Here is a 21,546-nt window from a genome sequence, read left to right as displayed (position 1 = left end):
TCAAACACACTGATTAATAATAGTTAAATGTGTAAATGTATATATTACAGGTATAAGAACAACACATAAGATTGGGAGCGTGGGAAGTCGGATGTGAGAGGAGACAGTGAACGCGTCGTGAGACTGGTCGGACTGGCCAGGTGAGTCTCACCGCAGCGGGGATCTGGGATCAGTTTTCTTTCCTGCTAAGTAACCTCAGTGAACCCGAGTTCATAGTGAGGTCTGACCTGAGATCAGTGCGAGAGTGTGGCAGAACAAAGGGAGGGTAACCGACGGGACGTCTCTACACTTTTCACGGAGAATCATCAGCAGGTGAGTCCGCGTCCAAATCTAGAATTGTGTCATTCTCGCTTATTAATGACAGGAATTTAGATTTAAACCTATACAACGTCGATCAATATGTGTTTAATCTGTTGTTTATCTCATTATAAGCTGTTTTTATTTATAGTTGAACATTTCTACCGGTTTGCAGTGGAAGTGTTCCGTCACAGGCAGGGACGACGTTCACTAACGTTAGCGCTTCGTACGTGAATTCAGCTTCAGCTCATGTTTGGACAACAACAGTAAACCAGCAGTCAGCCGGCGGTGAAGCGCACGAGCTAAAGAAACGCTTCTACACCTTTAAGGCAACACGCTGGTTTGGCTCGTGAGCCTTAATGTAAACGTTCCTAAAGTCTACCTGTGATTAACAGCCTCATTGTGGGCGTGACTCCTCCTTCTCACGTTGGTTCATTTCAACCAATTTATTCATGATTTTAAGTGCGCAGTATTGAAATAGTACAATACCAGAGAAGTCTGAAAAGATGCACGAAATTCTATTTATTTTTCCAGACTTCTCTGGTATTATTATTATTATTATTATGGTACTATTTCAACAACTAGCTCTTTTGATACTTCCAGGTACTCCTTATTTAAGATGAAGCCGGCTGAAGCGGTGGTTCTCCTGCATCTCCTCAGGATTATCTAGACTCATGTTGTGTGATGTGTGTCAGTCATTTATTTTTACATAAAGCTGTGACTCTGTGCACACAGACAGCTCAGTTGATGTAAGCTTTCACAGATGGAACATACTTTCTCTGATATTGGAGATTATATGTTAATATCTGTTCTGAACAGGCACTGCATTAGTTTGAGATAAAAAGAAACGGTCATGTCCCACGGCCATTGTTGTTCCTGCTCCCGGTAAAAACTGATTTGGTTTGTTTCCAAACTGTGTCCGACTGCTTGTGTTTGTTGCTCCAACAGACTTTGTTGTAGGGATGTTGCTTTGTTCCTCGATCTCAGCAATTACATTAGCGAGTAAAATGTTATTATAACCAAAAGAAATGAAAATAAGACCCAAGTTTTAATAACCTTAAATTACCATTTTAAATCCCTGGTCCATGTGTTTTAATCCCGTGTGTTTCTCTCTGTAGCGAGCACAGAGTCCAGGTCCTGATGTCTTCAGGAGGGGTTGGTTCTGTCCCCAGGTTCGACCGGGTGCGAGAGTTCCCACACTATGACCAGGTCCCTGTGGGCCCCTTATGGCAGGACCCGGATTTTCCTATGCCCCCGCATCCCTTGCGTGAAATAGCGCCGGCTGTAAGCTTGGACCCCCTTCCTCCTCCCCCTCTACCTGAACAGCCAGCTGTTGGGTCTGAATCCTTGTACCCCCCCAGCGATAATGAGCCAATGGAGGATGACCGTGACGTCATGGACATTAAGCCAGTCCGCCGCTTCATCCCCGCCTCTGTTAAGAACTTCTTCCGTGGCAATAGCGGTAAACGTGGCAGCAATGGTTGGGCTATCCCTCCACCACCTTTACCTGCCCCATACTCCACTGCCCCCTCATCCAGTAAGAGCGCCAGCTGCCGCACTACGGCAGGAGTCCCCTGCTCACCCCCCAACTCCGCCCCTCCATCTCCGTCCCTTCTAGGGTCCTATCGGGACCCCTACGGCGGCTCTGGGGGCAGCTACACCTCTCAGAAGGAGCGAGACGGGCTGCTGCTGGGTAGTGAAGCCCTCGACTCTGCATCAGCAGTGCCCACCAATCTCTCGGCCCTGACCTACCAGGAGCAGGTGGAGGAGTACCAACAGCGCTACGCCCACATGAAGTCCTGGGCTGGCCTGCTGAGGATCCTGGGCTGTGTGCAGCTGCTGTTTGGAGCTGCAGTGTTCGCCTGCGTCTGTGCCTATGTTCATAAGGACAACGAGTGGTTCAATATGTATGGATACTCCCAGCCGCAGCTGTTTGGGGGGCTTGGTGGAGGTGCTGGTGGATATGGGGGCGGTTCCTACTCAGGGCCCAAGACACCTTTTGTCCTTGTGGTGGCTGGTCTTGCATGGATAGTGACTGTTATTCTGGTCGTTCTGGGCATGGGCTTGTACTACAGAGCCATCCTTCTAGACTCTTCCTGGTGGCCGCTCACAGAGTGTTCCATCAACCTGGTCTTGGCAATGCTGTATTTAGCAGCAGGGATAGTGTATGTGAGGGACACCACACGAGGGGGGCTATGCAATGTACCGGTCTTCAACAACGGAGTAAATGGGGCATTTTGTCGCACCGAGGCTGGCCAGACAGCAGCCATCGTCTTCCTCTTCATCACCATGGTGCTCTACTTCATTAGTGCAGCAGTGTGTCTGAAGCTGTGGAGGCATGAAGCAGCCAGGATGAGGAAGGAGGGGCTGGCGCTTGAGGTCTGACACACACGCACACATGCATGAATTTCTATTCACATTTTGCTGAAATGTTGTGAACTTAACAAAAGAAAGCGTGAGAGCAGCCTCACTGGGAGGACTCAGTTTGAACATCTAATCACTCCCCTTCTCTTCTTCACATGAACCTAGATGAAAACTATTGGATCATCAGTCCCTCTGTCTATAGTAAGTATCAAGGATTGCTTTTGTCCAAGCAGACATTGGATTGCACACAGTGTACATGAAGTGAACACGTGACTGTTTACCTGCTGTAGCTGGGTCCAGGCTCCAGGCTCTCAGAGCAGACTCCTCTCCCCACTATTCAGCCAGACATCATGGACTCTACGAACTACTCTGCAGCTGCTCCTCTGATGGCGCTGGAGCCAGAGATCCTCAGAGGTCACATTCCAGCTGGACACATCCCCAAACCTGTCATTATAGCCGACTATGTGGCGTGAGTAGAACCCTTCTTAGTTACATTTTCCAAACATGCATTCTGTATTCAGACACCCTGGATAGGAAGGAATTCAACCTGTTGTGTATTTTGAATGTACATATTCGACATACTAATGAACTCTGGTAGGAAGGTTGTTGATTAAAGACATTCTAATCATGTGGTGGTAACCCATAGCATCCTCCCACTTCAAAGGAAAATATGATTCTCAGGCTTCATGTTTGTGGCAGAAATACAACTTTGAGCTGCTGCAGTAATTTGATCTCCACTGATTTCTTTACATGTAGTGTCATCAATATGAAGATGTAAATGTCCAACCATTAGGACCTTGTCCATTGTTATGTGCTTCTCCCACTTCAAAGTCATCAAAGCTGCTTTAAGATACTGATTCTCAACGCCAGCATGACGGGATGCTTCGTCATTAACGGTCAATGCATAGAGTCAAAATCAATGTAATTAACACAATGACAAGAACAAACTCACGAGAACCAGTCACATATATTTATATGACAACGAAGCAACAAATCAATCCAGCAACACTGCAGCGCTAGAGCACGTATTCATCCGCACACTGAAGAGCACCATTCAGATATTATTCACATCAGAGGGAACAATATTAACCTGATCATAAAAACAACACCATAGATAAATGAACACAGTAGTAACGCTACTGCAGATAAAACACAAAAGCAGTTCACTTACCAGAGCTGCTGTTCACTTAAAGACAAAGTCCATCCTCCTTTCTTTGATTACAAAGAGTTTAATCTCACGGTTGTACAGAATATCGGTTCGGTTTAGTTCCAGTAAGAAGTCCTTCTCCATTCATGGACGCCAGTGAAGACAGTCGAGCCTCCCCAGATGTATTTCTTGAATACGTTTTAATGCGTTTGAGGCTGAAAATGTCCGCTAGGCAGAGGCAGCAGATATTGGGATTGTCACCGGCCAACATGTCAACACGCTAAAAATGGCAAAATGTGATTGAATAAAAGCTCTACTTAAAACAAGCAGTGCTGGAAGCAGCGCAACTGAGGAAGACAGTAGCTATGCAATAAGCTAATGGCAAAAATTATTATAATACATGTCGTGTATTTATGAAAAATAATTTAATTATAAAATAGCTATAACTTGATTGTGTTTAGGCCAGCAGAGAAGGCCTTGCAGGCCCTGATTATGGCCTCTCTCTCTCTCTCTCTCTCTCTCTCTCTCTCTATATATATATATATATATATATATATATATATATATATATATATATATATATATATATATATATATATATATATATATATATATACACACAGTATATCAGTGGCGGGCCGTGCATGTTATAGCTGGGCCTTCAGTGCTGTCCTGCAGCTGAAACACCTCCTAATAATCTCACTATGATGCGCAAGCTACGGTTATTTGTTTCTAGTGGTGTAACAATACACGTATTCGTATTAACCGTTCAGTACGAGGCTTATGAACCGAACAATACGTTTGAATAATACTAGTGCATTTGGAAAATGCAGAAGCTTAAATTGTGGGAAATATAATGACGTTATGCTTCGTAATTAACGGACAATGCATATAGTCCAAATCTATATAATTAACACAATGACAACAACAAACTCACAAGAACCAGTCACATATATTCATATGACAACAAAGCAACAAATCAATCCAGCAGACCTGCAGCAACACGCATTCTGCTGCACACTGGAGGGCCATTCAGATGTTAGATGTAAAGAAACAAACCAGTTGACTTAAAGACAAACTCCATCCTCCTTTCTTTGTTGACTAAGAGTTTAATCCTGTTAAATCCCAACTCACTAATCAGTTTCTCCTCCTTCAGCCATTGAGTGTCACAATAGTCACGTGCTCGCCCACTGACCAATCACAGCACACGCTGCACCTCACTGCAGAGCTGCTCCTGGACACTGAGCTGCACGTAATGCTGACCTACTTGTAGTCCAGCTAGCAGCTCTGACACGTCAAAGAATACGCCCAACAAGTCAAACTAAAGATCTGATTGGTTGAACACTATGACAATCAACAATATCGTCCCCATTCACTTAAAGTGCACATGGATGCACTTGTGAGTCTGCAGGCCTCTGTTCTTACCTAGAGACACAGAGGTGAGATCTGATTGGATAAAAGCTCTACTTAAAACAAGCTGCACTGGAAGCAGAGCAACTGAGGAAGACAGTAGCTGTGCAATGAGAAAATAAGATAATGGGAAAAATATGTTTATAAATTATAATACATGTAGTGTATTTAAGAAAAATCCTGGACCTTGTTTTTACACAGGGTCTAGATACTGAACCTGCTGAAGTGTTTATGTGTCAGTAACCACAAATGTATTTTATTTGATATGTGTTTAGAGTCTTAGCCTTGTTGCCATATGAGACAAATCTGTTTTATAAGTGAGGCTGCGGCTGTCGTTTCTCTTTGGTGTTTGACAGCAATATTATTCTAGATTATGAAATGTGGACACTTTAGTCCAATCATGTAACAAGCACTGCTCCTCGGTGGTGGATAAAGTGGCTCCTTTTATTCTATATTGTTATTATAGTCATGAAAAAACATGTGCAGAGCCAAACCAACAATGAGTCTACTCTACTACCAAGTATTGTGTTTTATCTACAGCCTGACATGTTCTGTGCCACAGAGTTTGGGCCTAAGAGACACAGTCAGGCTAGGACAGTCAGAGAGTATGGGGAGATGGACATATTGTTGGTTTGGGTCATTTCATGGGATTTGTTGACGGTAATAAAAATATTTATATATGAACTCTAATCTTTTTTTCAATGGATATTATCATCCTTACAAACTGCTGCCCGGTGTCTGAGAGACATTCAGCTGTAGTTTGAATGTAGCCAGCAGCCCAGACAATATGGTTTCTGCTGTCCTGTTCCCACAGGAAGTACCCCAGCATCCGCTCAGAAGAGCAGAGGGACCAGTACAAGGCTGTGTTCAATGACCAGTACGCCGAGTACAAGGAGCTGCATGTTGAGGTCCAGGCCATGGCCAAGAGGTTTGAAGGGATGGACGAGATGATGCAGAACCTTCCCTCCCGGCCTTCCAGCCAAATGGTACGACCCTCACTCCTGTCTACACACACACACACACACACACACACACACACACACACACACACGGGAGCACACTTGAATGCACCCTGTATATATAACATTCTAATTGTGTTTCAGGAAAAGGAGCGGATCAGTGGCATTTTAATGGAATACCAAAGGAAGAAAGCTGTAAGTATACATCATGAAATGTAGTTGATGAGTCGTCACTGAGATAATTCTGTTTCCCCGCTGGTTTTCATCTTGGAGTTATTAATAATATAATTCCACTTATATTAAAGGGGTATTCCAGAGAGTTTGTATTGGACCTCCATGAATTCGGGGGAATTGCATGAGACAGAAATGGAAAAAGGAAGGATGTCAACAGAGGCCAAGATATTCAGGCTTTTGTTCTTTCAGCTCATAAGCATCCTTTATGAGCTGTGTAGTCTCCAAAATAACGCTAATCATATATTCAGAGTTCTTTTCTCAAATTTCATAAAGCTCCTCCAGAGCCGCAGAAGAAACTAAACGAGTATCCTCCTTCCATACGTTTTTAAAACATGAGAGAGACCACTCAGGATTCAGCATCTCCTGTTAGTTTCAAACAGAACGCCTGTGTTACCAGCTGAAGCTGTGGAGCCTGAAAGAAGGCTTTGGGTTTACAGATGCTATCTAGATGAATTGTGGGAATTGTAGGATCCAGAGTTTTGGGTCTTGACAAGGAACAAAAAGTCAAGTTGCTGATTCAATTAGAATATTTCTTGTTCTAATCCGTCTCTTCATTCCTTCAATTGTATTGGTGTAATGCCAAATCAGTGGAATGTCCCTTTTAATCAGTACCAACAACAGACTGCATATAGGAGGTGGACGTAGTCGTTGTTGCATCACCCATTGGTTTGTGGAGTTCCGATTTGAAGCCTAGAGTTTGGATTAAGGCCAGCGCCATCTTTACTTTTTACAACCAGTGAACAGAAGTCACCATATTTGGAGTGCAGAGGAGAGACGGAGCCGTAAACGTCTCTGGTAGAGACCTGTCAATCAGCGTGTAGCCCCGCCCTAAAGCATCCCCTGCTTTATGGTCTGTTTGACTCTAAATGGACCATAATGTACTAAATGAACATCATGCTGTATTGAAGAAGACTTGAAACTAGAGATTGAGACCATAAACTCATGTTTACAATGTTTACTGAGGTAATAAATCAAGAGAGAAGTAGAGTCATTTTCTCATAGACTTCTATACAACCAGAGGAGTCGCCCCCTGGTGGACACTAGAGAGAATGCAGCTTTAAGACATGAAGCTTTGGCTTCACTTTTTAGAACACAAGGTTGTTCCTATGTTCTGGTATGGGATGTTGATATGACTTCTAAATGGCTTTCTGTTATAATAAATTCAGCACCATCACCAAAATGTTCTTTCTTCTGGTTTGCGGAACACTAAGAAGTAAACATGTATTGTACTTGGTTGTATGTGTTATTTTATTTGCCATGCAGTAACCCACCAATTCAATCCCTTGATATTGATTATCACAGAAGTCTGTCCCTGATGGATAGAATCCCATTACTAGGAGAGAAAGCCAAACATTTAAAATGTGTTTCTGTGTTTCTTGCCAGGATCCAACATATTTGGAGAAAAGGGACAGATGTGAGTACCTCAAGAACAAGCTCTCTCATATCAAGCAGAAGATTCATGAGTACAACAAGGCCATGGGCTTAAGCAACAGCAGCTAAACACTGCAGTCTCTCATCAACACACCTGGAATCATGTCAAGAAAGTGATGTCGCTCAGGAGATTTTAAACACCTAGTGTGATGCTTGTGTTTGCTGTCAGCAACTATGAAGTAAACCAGAAACATTGAAACACAAATTGAAATGATCTTTCCATCAGTGTGGGTAAGACCAAGTACATTGGGTCTTACATGTCTGTTCCTTTAAAGCAGGTGTTAATGATCTCACCACTGGCTGAACAGAGTGACCTGAGGAAGCTGATGTAAATAAGGCTGAGTCACTGTTAATGATCAGAGTCATAGATCTGCAGGAGACAGCTATCAGCACAGGTTAGTTAGTTTAACAGTTTATGGTCAGACAGGATATACTTGTATTTGCTGCATGTGTTGTGCTGTGGAGGTTATGATGCTCACTGTGTGCTGGTGTTCTTTACATGACAGTGAACTGTCTCCCACCATGTTACTGAAGTCACAATGTTCATTCTAACAGATGCTGTTTGTTTTTAATTAGTTTTGGTCACTGCTGTTGTGAACTCACTTGTACATTGATTGATTGATTGATATGTGTATGTTATTGTTTTGTATCATATGTCATACTGCTTTATGACAAAGAAGCAGCTTTTTATAAACTTGTATTTTACATCTTTCGCTAATGTCCTGTTTGAGTAACTTCTGTTACATCTGTTACCGTCTAACATCTGCCCAGACTCAGTCAGCAGCGCTGTGGTGCTAAACGAGAGTTCATGAAGTTAACCCTTTACAGAAACAATAACAACCAAGGTATATCTTCATAATTACATTTTGTCTTATTTATTGTAGATCGTTGTTGATTTATCCTTGTTAGAAATATGAGTTTACATAACAAATGTGTAACATAAGTACATGTTTTCTTAAGTAAGACTATAGTCTGATTGATACATTTATATGTGTATGATAGACCTGGTTAATTATTATTATGAACCGTTCTGGTTTATCAAAGAAATCATAACAATCTTTTTCTGAAATAACAGCGTTTTGAGTCTTGCTTTATTTAAAATAGTTTTTGACATTTTATCTATTAAAATATATTAATATATATAGGCAACATATTGTTAAATGAATCGCAACAACTACAGAGCACAATGGTCAGAATGTCTTTATGCAGTGGATTGTTAATAGTGGTAGTGAATGAATCCCTCAGGAGCACCAGGGAGGCTGTCCTACCACCAGAGAAGTGCCCCCCCCCCCCCCCCCCCCCCCCCCCCCCCCCCCTCTTTAAGGACATTGTAAGAAGAAACAGCAGCACTAAGGTTCCTCTCAGCCTACAGTGACCTGCATGCAGAACTCCATTCCGATGAGCCGTCACTCTTCTCAGATGGCTGCTGTTGTGGCTCGCTGCTTACAGCCTGGAGGACTGGTTTTGTTGAGCTCAGGTGTTTCTTTGTATCTCAGTATCAGGTTCAGCCGCAGGCCGGACTAGCACATCTTTTAGTGTCTCAAGTTATTTTTCATATTTAGCTTGTATTTAAAATTAAAATGACCAAGTAAGACTTCCTTATTGTTGGTCACACTCAAAATCAGCATTAACCAAGTAAACTAACTTTAATTAGTGTCTAATAGGATTTCTAATAGTTCCAAAAGTAATTGACTGTACGATTATTTTCTAAAATTGATTTTAAAACAAAGTACTGATACTGAATGTATGTAAATCTAGGCTATTCAGATATTGATAATGACACATAAATATTGCGGTACAAGCTCTGTTTCATTCCTTTTGATGAAAGTCAAAGCTGAATTAAAAAGAAACGATTTTGATTCCACTTTGACTCCAGTTTAGTTCAAACCGTCACAAGTGGAACTCCGAGCTTTTAAATACCCCGCAGCGAAAGAAAGAGCGGAGGAGACGAGGAGACTTACAGGTTAGTCCTGTAAGGGGAGGAGCCCACGTGATCAACACACCTGTAGGCGCGTCTCTTTGTATCTGAGCGCGCAGTGTAGCGCGCGCCTAGGGTGTGTAGTTTGTGTACATCACGTCAGCGTACCGTCCTCATCAGGATCACACGTTCATGATACCAGGTGGGTAAACTTCACCATTCTTAGGGGATATAGAGCGTAGTGAGAGCCAGATGAACTGTATCTACACATTACAGCTCGAGCTGCTTTAAGAACAATTGCGTTGGTGTAGAGATAGCAGGTTAAGTAACGCCATCTTTAAACAGTCTTATTTGGTTGAGCAGTTCGCTGCGTTCTGTTTTCACAAATGTCTGTTGTAGCTCTTTTTCTTTACAGCGATGACGTCATACATGGCTATTTTCAAAGGCTTTCTTTCAAATGTGAACCATAGATATTTGATTAGCATTTGTTTATTTCCCTGTTGTGTGGAATCCGCTTTGTAACTTGAAATGATTTTGAATGTAACTATTAAATAGTATAGTTACACTAGAGACTACCCCAGCTCTGTTATTAGACTGTTATTAGACTGATCATCTGCTCTGTTTGTGAACACAGACGGTCTCAGTTTGTGCTCCAGTATCTCCGCGCCCCACTGCTGCTGCTGTGTTTCACCACAAACAAACCTGAAGCCAGAAAGCAGCGGCCCTCCTCTTCTCCTCCAACAGACAGCAGCTCACTGCTGAAGGTAGATATCAACACATTTGATTTGAATGAAGCAAGCTATTAATCACACATTATTAAATGTGCATATGGTGCTTTATCATCTTCCCACATATAAGTAACAATTTAACATGAAAACAATAATTACCAGAATACGTCACCCAGAATGTTGACATGTTGGTTTCTGTTTCTAACCTTGATACTTGTTTAGTAATAACAGAAATGTGTCCACAGCACATAGTAATAAAACAATTGTTTCACATGACATTTGATCTATTTGACTTCTTTTGTGAGGAAAAAAGCTTTTGTAGGAAAACATTTTGACATTTTTCAAAGTAAGTTTTACAAACACTGTTGTTTTGGTATCGATACCAAAACGTGTCCTATTGGCAAAACAAGCAATACTCAGTCAGTACCAGTACAAAACCATCTAATATGTTTCAAGTGCTAATTCATGTGAAAGGTCTGCACAACACGACAACAACATCAACTCTTTGATAGATCATCTGAATCACCTTCAGGTACCTGCATCATCTTCTCATTGGTACCCAATGGTATCTGTGTGTGTATATTAGAGAGATTGTTGCTTGGGTTGTTACAGAAGTATGAATATTAGCATCAGATGCTGGCACCACAAGGACGCTGATCGGACTCTGATATTGATTATACTATAAAAGTCACGTTTCTTATGTTTTTGCCAAATCGGTAGTTGTTTGATTTTTATTTATATATATATGTGTCTTTGTTTAGCAGGGTGAGCTCCAGTTGGATTTCAGTATGCCGATCAACAAACACAAATCCTCAGGGCACAAGCCAAGTGGAAGCAAACCGTAAGTTGGCCTCCATTTATCCCTCACTACTGCCCACTACTGCCCTGTCCTCCTCATGTCTCAGCCACTGTATGTGGTTTTACTCTTCAGATACTTCTGCATTAGCTGAGCAGCATATTTGTTTAAAGGGAAAACCTGGTCAGTGCCCCGCTGTCTGATACCTTTCAATTAACTCCAATGTGAACCCACCCGCATCACTATTAGACAGCCAGAAGAACTGCCAGAGTATAAAGGTCAGACTGTCCACACCGGGTGGACAGGAGAGGGGGGGGGGGGGTCAAACAAACACAGGTCCTCCGTCCAGGACACTGCTGTATGTGTCCAGTGCAAAACTAAAAGTAAACATTGGTAGATAGTCATTTGGGAGTGACGTCGTTAGTCCAGGGGTCGGCAACCTGCGGCTCTTTAGCCTCTCTGTTGCGGCTCGCTGAGGTCCTCAACTGGCGCACCGGATCCGGACCTGAGGTCCTCAACTGGCGCACCGGATCCGGACCTGAGGTCCCTGAGGTCCTCAACTGGCGCACCGGATCCGGACCCAGGAGCTAAAAACCGATAGATAATTTGGAATTATACATATTGGACACCGAGTTTAAACTTTAACCGGCGTGTCTTATTCAGCCGTTACGGCACTTGTTCGGCGGTGCAGTAAAAACACCGACCAGTGCGTTGCAAATCACATCACGTGATGCAGCTCAGCCAATCAAATATGAGTATTCTGACAGGTTTCCTGACTCGAGCGAGGTTTACACACACGGGGCTGAGACGTGGAAATAGAAAGAAGAGCAGGAACAATGTGCTGAACGAAGAAGTTATGTCACATGACGTTCTCCAAAAAGAGAAACGTGTTCAGAGAGAATATAATTTATAAGCAAGAATGAACAGAATCTTATATGTTAATTCTTCCCACAGGCAGTTAAATCCTCTGCCCCTGTCAAGAGCTTTTCCCTGCAGGTGGCTGATCATGATTTTCAGCCCTCTGTAAACTATCAATGGATAAATCCAAAGAAAGAAAAGTCACGGAGGAAAATAGAGAGTTTAACTCTGCGTGGACGTCTTCATTTGCTTTCACTGCCAACGATGCTGACTTACTGTCTGCTTCCACAACAAGCACACAGCATGTGCTGAACAGTGACACGCTGGAGATGATTTCTGAGCTGCTGCAGCAAACTCTCCTCTTCATAAGAGTTTGATATTGTAATATCAGGTAAAATTGCAAAAAAACGTCAAGAATTGTCTTTATTCTTGTTCTATATTTTCATAAATACAACAAACTATAGTTTTTCAGAAGAATTTTATTTGGTGGAAAATAGGGCAAAATGGCTCTTTGGATAGAAAAGGTTGCCGACCCCTGCGTTAGTCAGTCAAGTGGACCTGACACGTCCAACAGGGATGCAGGAGGGTACCTCGAGCTTAGGCCACTGAACCAGCTCTGGTGAGGAGGAGGGAGTGAGAATGTGTTGAAAAGAACAAGCAATCATCAGATCTCTGGGTCTGGAATAGAGATCATGTGGATCGGGTACATAAAGCCACAACCATTAATTGATCGTCAGAAAATCCATTGGCAACTATTTTGATAATTGATTCATTATTTAAGTCTATTATAAAGTGCTTCCATCTTCTCAAATATGAGCATGTGTTGCTTTTCCTTTTCCTCTGTCGTATAGATTGAATATCAAAACAAGCACTTGATGACCTCACTTCCTGCTCTAGGACAGTGTGATGGACATGCTTCACTATTTTCTGATGGACGACTAATTTAAATATCTGCAGATTCATTGAAAATGAATCTAGTCTTTAGATACAGGTTAAGGTATTGTTGTAGTATATTTTATGCAAGTGGTCTCCACATATGTAACACTATTACCCTGCAGCATGACATCTCTTTTGGGGGGAACATCCTTCTCTTTGCCTCTCAGCTGTTTTAATATTGTGTTTGAGCTGATGTTGTCACATGTTGTTCCGCGTGGGTTCACTTCACAAAGCATTCACATTACTCTCTCTTAACAAAGCTGCCATGTCAACCACATAGTTCAGTATCCAAACATCTGTCCAGGTGCAGCAGCTCTGATGAAAGGCACTTCTGATGTCACTGGTCAAAGCATATTGAGAATTGCATCATATGAATGTCCCTTGTTAAAATATGCCCTTATGACTGCAATCTCCTCTTCCATACTTTAAAACGCAGTTTAAAACGTGTGTAAGGACACTGCTGAGAGCCCTCCACAGAGTCCTCCACAGAGTCCTCCACAGAGTCTGTTGTGTTAAACAGCTCCACTGTTCTCTTCTATTGCAGCCACAAGAGCAGACACAGGCACAGTGAGCTCAAGTCCAACCCAGCCTTTTCCTACTACCAAGGAGTGGAGATGCTTCACTTCTACCGCTGGACTTCACCACCTGGAGTAATGAAGATACTCGGTATCATCATCATCATCATGTGTGTGGCTATGTTTGCCTGTGTGGCCTCCACACTGGCCTGGGACTACGACATGAGCCTCATGGGTTTGGGAGGTGGTGGTAGCTTGGTGCCAGGTTATGGCGGCTCATCCGGTGGCTCATACGGTGGCTCGTACGGTGGCTCTTATGGCGGCAGTTATGGAGGCGGCAGTGCTGGCTCCTATGGCTATGGAGGATCACAAATGAGTCCCGCAGCCGGCAAAGGCTTCATCATCGCCATCTCTGCCCTGACCTTCATAGCTGTGCTCATCATATTTGTGTTGGTTGTTTCGAGGCACAATACTTCCCGCTCACCAAAGTTCTACCTAGCAACCATCATCATCTGTGCCATCCTGGCATTTCTAATGGTCATCGCTACTATCGTGTACCTGGTGTCGGTGAACCCAACAGCCCAGTCTACAGGGTCTATCCAGTACAGCCAGGTCCAGCAACTGTGTGCCCAGTATCAGACCCAGAGCCAGGCCCAGGGCATCTTCCTCAACCAGTACCTCTACCACTACTGTGTGGTGGAGCCCCAAGAGGTGGGATTTCACTTTCACTTTCACATTGCTGACCGTTTACCAACAAATGATTCTGTGTTCTACTGTAGCATCTCCAATGTTTACCGTACTTACTTATTATTACCATAGGTTTGTCATTTTGGAGGTATTTCGGTGAACTGACCCTCTAACATGGAGCCAGTGGCTGTTTGCTCTGTGGACTCAGATCCAGTATTGATACGTTTGAGTCGTGTGTTCGCTCCCACCTCCAGACGTCCCTGTTATTTACTATCTTAGTGGATGTGATGTCGGCCCACTGACATGGAGTCCTGTTGTTCTTGCAGGCCATAGCGATCGTCCTGGGCTTCCTGGTGTTTCTGGCCCTCATCATCATGCTGGTGTTTGCAGTCAAGACTCGCACCAAGATCAGGCGCTGGGGCCAGGACCGCATACTCTGGGAGGAAGTGAAGGTTGTCAATAATGGTCTCCACAACAGCGTCGGGGAGTGGGTGAGTGTGTGATCAACTTAATCTGCCTTTATTCAACAAACTAAGACTAAACTAAGTACATCAGGTCAGGCTAATTACAGATAGTCATTTAAACTGTAAAACACAGTGCTTGAAAATACATGGGGACTAAGTGTCAGTATGTACTTTTAAAGTGGTAATTTTAAACACTCGATTGGGTAATCAACATTCAATCCAGTCCTGTGTTAATGTATCAAACCCCATTTAACACCTCTGGGTCAGAGTTTCATACAGCCTCAATGAAGAGTGGAACAAGATGTATAACAGCTACTGAAGGGGAAGTAAAACAGGAAAAGTGGACGTGAGGAAGGAGGAGGCGATATACTTGCTCAGGCATTCTCCTAGACTAAAGCCTGCGTCATTGACGGAATTATTCATGGCTTGTCGATGTCCCACACTTATTACTGGAGGGTTCCTCTAGAGGGCACCACATAGAACTCACACTATATCGGGTTCATTTATGGGGAAGTGAACTACTAACGCTCCAAACAGATGCAGGATACACAAGTCAGCCATCATGCGCACACAAGTGTATCTCTGGCTAAACGTATCTTTCCATCGCCGTTGTCTGTCTCTTTATAGTGTGATGAGAATTAGACAAGAAACTGTAAAATGCTTTTTATTTTTACAACGATGTTTGTAATCTGTAAACAGACTTAAGGACTTACATAGAGACTTGAAATACACAATATATTTTACTTCAAGGAAGTGGGCACAGAGTCTTACCTGTTGTGGCACATTCTTTAAGAGAGTGTAATGTGTGTGTGTGTGTGTGTGTGTGTGTGTGTGTGTGTCAGTCAGGTGAGACGTAGGGCAGGGAGGGATGGTTTCATTTGCAGTTTCTGGGTGTGGTCTGTTGGGCCACTCTTAGCTGCAGCAGGATGTGTTCTAAAAATAAAAAGTCATCCAACAACTATTAGCACCAACAACATCTAAACAACATTCCTGATGAGTAGATGTACAAAAGAACAATAGAACAAATCTGTGTTCTTACGTTTCCAGTAACGACTCCTCGTGGTTTGTGTTTTGAGGACAGTGACACAAATGAAAGTGTTCACCTGAAAACCAATTCCACACCTGCATAGTTACCATTCCAGGTGTGAGACCTTTCCCAGCAATGACATCTCAGCAGTTGTACTGACTGAGAGACGTTGTCTCGGGCTTCCTGTTGACGGTCGTGATGGTATCGGTGATATTCAAGCCTGCAGCGTGAAGTAGAGGAACTGGTTGGTCCTGGTGACTGCTGCATGCAGCCACAATGTTTATCCTGTGGAGAGCACAAGGTGCTGTAGTAATTGAAACCTCAGGCAAGCACACTTCTGTCTGAGGAAATAGATTTTAACAATGGGTTTCTTTGTAACACAATTGCTGACATCATGCAGAACAAAAAGCCCATCGAGTTTTTCAAATCTAAAACTGCTGTGTTGTTATAACTATTATATAAATGATTAGAAATAATAGATATAATAGAGCCACAGTGAAATTAAAGAATGCAGGTTTTGCATGTGCATACAGACACTAAATATGTTCACTTGACAAGACAAAGTGTAAAGTGATTTAAGTATTTTACAGTGTCAGGGTGTGACATGGTGAAAAAGTCTAACAATAATATATTTGCCCTATAATAACATGGATGTTAAATATATTATAGATATATTACTTGGTGATGTATATTGCACTTTTATTAAGTTGTGAGAGGCAGTGAAAAATAAAAGAAGCTGAAGCTCAGACATCCTCACATTTATCTTGAGGCTCAAGCTCCAAAAACACTGGAGACACTTCCCATAATGCATTAGACAGTTAGACCCTCTTCATTACAATCTCCATACATGTGTAACCGACTTGGACTGGGCACTGAAGGACACAACTCAGGGGATGCTTTAACAGCGTTTATCTGCTGCAGAAAACAGTACAACACACACAACGTCTGGTGTCACTCTGCACCTCTGCTCCCTCAGCAACACAGAACACCATGTCAGGGATAAAGAGAAGCAGCGACATCTAGTGGACAAAAGAAACAGGTGCATGGTGTGGAGTGACTTAACAGAACCCGCGGAAATGATTACATTAAACAGAGGAAAATACACACCTGCAGAAAACAGTACAACACACAGAAATTGACATCTGGTCTCATTCTGCACTTCTGCTCCTAAACATGTAAAACAACAGAAGTTACACCGGGAGCGACCGGCGAACTCTACGTCTGTTCTTTATATGACGGGGCAGCCTGACGTAAAAGCAAATGGCGCCAAAAAGGCTAAGCGAAACAGCCACAAGAGCTCTACGTTAACACCCTTCTGGCTACGAGGGGCGCTCGGGTTTAGGGTACCCCAAAATCAAATGCGGAAAATAGCATGATTATTAGCCAGTAGTGTGGACACGGCCACTTTTTTTTTTGGATGAAATAGCAACGTGTGGACAACAACATCATATAAGTCACTTATTATAAACTCCAAAGACAACTATAGGCTACTCATATAAGTATAACAATATCGTGGCATAAAAGCACCAAATCCGGGCCAGAAATCGGCGCTATGAGTACAGTAGATCAATGTTTGTACCCTCATGCTAACAGCTACCCAGTCATACAAAGCATTTAATAGCATTAGCACACGTGGCGGAACACGTAACTAACTTCTGTTTTACGATCCGTAGAAGCACTAAACCGTTGTGTGTGATCAAACGTACCTTCATGCTGAACTTCGCCGAAAAAAATCGTGGGTATGTGCCCAAGTTTTCTCAAAATATGGATAATAACGTCGCGGAATTTCCGTTCCAAAGCTGTAGTCATTGCTGCCAACTGCATACTGTTGACTTCCGACTTGTTTCCAGAATAAGAGCGGTCAAGGGGGCTTGGGCGAGTGGTCAGACTGCCTGCGACCGGAAATTTCCGCCGGGGTACACGCCTCACTTCTGGCAACTTTATTCTATGAAATCTTTTGACGATCACCACCAAATTTGGCATGAGTCTTCCTAAGACGATGACGCGTCTAAGGAGGGGTTGTTTTTGGAAATCGACCGAGGATAGGCTGAGATCCAGCCACACACACACATGAAATGAGAAAATCCTACAGATGACAGCCAAAACTGGCTCTGATGATGTTATGAATATGAATATGATTCCTATTATCTGTATTTGGATGTAGTGAATCATATGAGTGATAAAGAAAGTGAAATATATAGTTATATAGTGTATAAAAGTACAATGTAAGAGCTGCAACAGCTGGTTCGAAAATGATGACCTCGCCTGACCCCTTTGTAATTAAAACCTCTTATTATTCACTTTATTCCACTCTAACCATTTTGTAATAACTACTGATCAGTTATGCTATGACTTGGGAAAGTTTTTAGGGATCATACTGCATTATTTCAATAACCTTTTATCACTGAAAGTGCATTTTTTCCAGGCGGAGCTGAATGTTTTCAATTTCAGCTGTGTAATCTCTTATTTTTCTATATTAACCAGTAACATATACACCAATCAATGTATATCAACACATCTCACAAGTGTTACCAGTATTCTAGCATCAAAATTATTAAAATAGACCTTGTAGTTTGGGTAGTGTACTCAAAGGAGTAGGAGTATGCAATTTTCGAGCAGGGGGCTAAAAACAGGCCTAGTAGTTAAAAGGTTAATTAATTAACACGTAACAGCTAGATAGTGTGACCGGCTTAGCAGTTACTATAGTGCGGAGCGTAAAGAGTTTCGTTCCCGAAGAAACCCAGAAAACAGTGCAACAACTTTCTTACCCTCAGCAACACAAAACACCATAGTGAGGGGAAGACAGGACTATTAAATATATAAAATAACGCTAAATAAAAATAACTCATTAAGATACAATTGACATACTCAACAGAATCGTTAAATGACAAACAAAATTAAAATCGGAAATAAGAAATAATAAAGTCCATGTTTAACTCTGTTACACATGCTCACTCCTCGCCCAAGCTCTGATGACATCATCAGGGTTATCTTCTGAGACAAAGCTCCTCCTGAGCTACAGGAGACAGGCTCATCACTATTAAACTGATCTTTATCTCTGTCCTTTTAAGAACTAAAGTCGTATGAAGTTTGATCAAAACTAAGCTTGGAACGATATCTATCTCTACGGTGACATGTTTTCTGTCAAACTCGAATGAGCTCGAATAACTGACCTTTTCTGTTACTTCAGGTGACCAATGTGTCTGGTGACCCAGAGTCGCTGGTGAAAGACGCTAATCCCATAGTGAGAGGGTCCAGAGACTATGTGGACAAGCTGGACCACAACAGGCCTCTTTACCTGCCAGGGTAAGCTAAGCATCATGAGGCGCACCTCCTGAGGTCCTTTAGACTTCCCTCACCTTGAGATGAAGCCAATGAGTTCACTGGAGGTTTTTGTGAACTCAGTCTGCTCTGAGCTTTTTCCAAAGGTCGGCTAGCCTGAACGGATATGAAGGGACAAAAGCAAAAGAATCAAATGGGTCAGAGTAAAACAAGACGTCCATTCTTTATATGAATATTAACAGTGAGGAATACGATGATACGGATAGCTCCAGATAAATAGGATGGCCATCACTCTGTTATGTACTTTACACTGTTAAGTGTAAAGTACATACAGCACAGTTTAATCTGTGCAGACAATATGTACAAAAAATAAAGCACACACACATTAGCAATGCAGTTAAGACTGTAGAAATGATTTGAGAAATAAATGTTGTAAAATGCAGAAGCTAGACGTGATTGACTTGACTGGAGAACTTCTAGAGTTGAAGAACAAAAATGTGATCTTGTATGTTGAAACTTTCACTTCTAGAAAGAAAATAGTCACAAAGATATATTCTGAATGTGAAGTCACAGAAAGAATATTCACACATTTGTAGATATATATCTACATATAAATACAATGACAGCTGCAAACTTGTGATGCAATATTCACTCTTTGTGGGTGTTGTTAACAGGGTGAACCAATCAGAGATCTGGAGACATGCTCTGCTCTGGCACACGGTCAGGGTAGTGTTAGGACCGCCCCCTCTTCATTGGTCATTGTGTTCTTAGCAGACTAAGATTTCTTTAGGCGATTAGTCTTTTTTTTTTATGGTAAATGGACTCTACTTGCATTTCTCTTTTCTAGTCTTCTGACCACTCAAAGCTCTTTAACACTACGTGTCATCATTCACCCTTTCACACACATTCACACACTGATGACAGGAGCTACCACGTACACCTGCTCATCAGGACCATATGCTGAATACTTATTTCTAAGAAACTTATGAGCACATCATTGATACACACGATTCAGAGCGGTGCATCTGTTTGATTCTTCTTGGAGGAACTCGGTTTTAAACTCAGTGGTCAACAGAGCGGAGAGGTCCAGCTGTGAATGTGTGTAACTGCCGTCAGCTGAATTGAACTGGATAAATACCAGAATCAGAAATCTAAATCACAAACACAGAAACAGATTTATTGACAAAAAATCATTCATATAAAAGGCAAAATAGTCAAACTATACAAAGTAAGATAAAAAAATATGCAAAGTGAGGGAAAACGAAGATAAGATTGAAGTGAAGTGAAGAGAGCTGTGCAATGTTTAAAACACAGAGATGGAATGTACACAGCACTGACTTAGGAAAGTCAAAGACATCGTATAAAAAATATATGCAATGTTCAAATAATGATGCAACACTTCTGTTAATGTAGCGCATCAAGTCAGATGTTGAGGCTTCACAGATATGCAGATAGAACACTAAACAACGCTGTGATGGAGGTGAAATGTATAAATCAATGATTCCTTCTGCAGAGACTCAGACATCAGCAGCTCTGTGGGAGGCCTGCAGCCCAGGCTGAAGGACTACGACCCTGCTGTAGAGTCTGGAGATGACCTGGAGGAGGAGGAGGACTTCTATGTGTGAGTGGATGTGACGGGATCTGATCGCCAATTATGATTATGAAAAAGCTGCATTAAGCTTCTTTTTTGTTACAACGGTTTTTGATGGCAGTTGGTGTGCATTTCTTTACCTAAACTCCATCTTCTGTGTACACTAACCAAATGTATTGCTAGTAATGGCTAGTTGTCACATGAAACCCTAATTTCATTCTGTGCTCATCTGCAGTTTGTTTCCTTCCATCGTGGATGAGCAAGAGCGTCTGAACTACAAGCGTGAATTTGACCAGGAGCACCAGGAGTACAAGAGCCTGCAGGCTGAGCTGGACAGCATAAACCAGGACCTGGCTGACCTGGGTAGAGACCTGGACCAGCACCGCGAGGGCAGTCCACAGTTCCTGGTGAGTGTGGCAGGACCAGTTAGTCTACGCTTCTCCAGAGGACTCATCTACAATGCGTGCTTATGATTACAAATATAACTCGGTTAAGATAAAGATAAGAAAGTGGTCAAGTGATGAGAACATGGATAGGAAAATGATTCCTAATTCCCTGGTTATGAGTTTTAAATATTGTTTAACCTTTATCTAGGACTACAGACACAAAGTCAGCCTTCTTAGTGCTTCAGCGTAGCCATTGACCACCATCTTTGTCTTTGTACCCTCAGGACGCCATGGACGAATACACCAGACTGAATAATCTCAAGAAGGTAAGGAGTCTGCAGTAAATGCAGTGTTGTTCTAAACAGTCCTCTGAAAATAGAGAAGCGTTTTGGTGAATAACATTGAATTGTTTTGCAGTCCCCAAACTACCAGATTAAGAAGAAGAGGTGTAAATATCTCCGCTCCAAACTGTCACACATCAAAAGAAAGATCAGCGAATACGACCGCCGGCCATGA

General features: G+C 42.4%; 1 protein-coding gene across 1 annotated transcript; it reads left to right on the top strand.

The window, feature by feature from the left end:
- The first annotated feature begins 1,437 nt into the window (after positions 1 to 1,437).
- LOC142933869 (uncharacterized) lies at positions 1,438 to 21,546 on the top strand. Its single transcript, XM_076078147.1, has 15 exons — positions 1,438 to 2,676; positions 2,952 to 3,130; positions 6,033 to 6,204; positions 6,322 to 6,372; positions 7,795 to 7,897; positions 8,012 to 8,021; positions 10,395 to 10,524; positions 11,250 to 11,329; positions 13,623 to 14,304; positions 14,607 to 14,771; positions 18,962 to 19,077; positions 20,567 to 20,674; positions 20,880 to 21,051; positions 21,315 to 21,356; positions 21,448 to 21,546. The coding sequence occupies exons 1-15, from the start codon at positions 1,438 to 1,440 to the stop codon at positions 21,544 to 21,546; spliced, it is 3,348 nt and encodes a 1,115-aa protein (XP_075934262.1).

Source organism: Anarhichas minor, unplaced genomic scaffold (assembly GCF_050575085.1).
Source record: "Anarhichas minor isolate MPS153535 unplaced genomic scaffold, ASM5057508v1 ptg000063l, whole genome shotgun sequence".
Taxonomy (NCBI): domain Eukaryota; kingdom Metazoa; phylum Chordata; class Actinopteri; order Perciformes; family Anarhichadidae; genus Anarhichas; species Anarhichas minor.
Note: the sequence above shows the minus strand (reverse complement) of the source record. Positions and strands in the feature narration are given on the sequence as shown.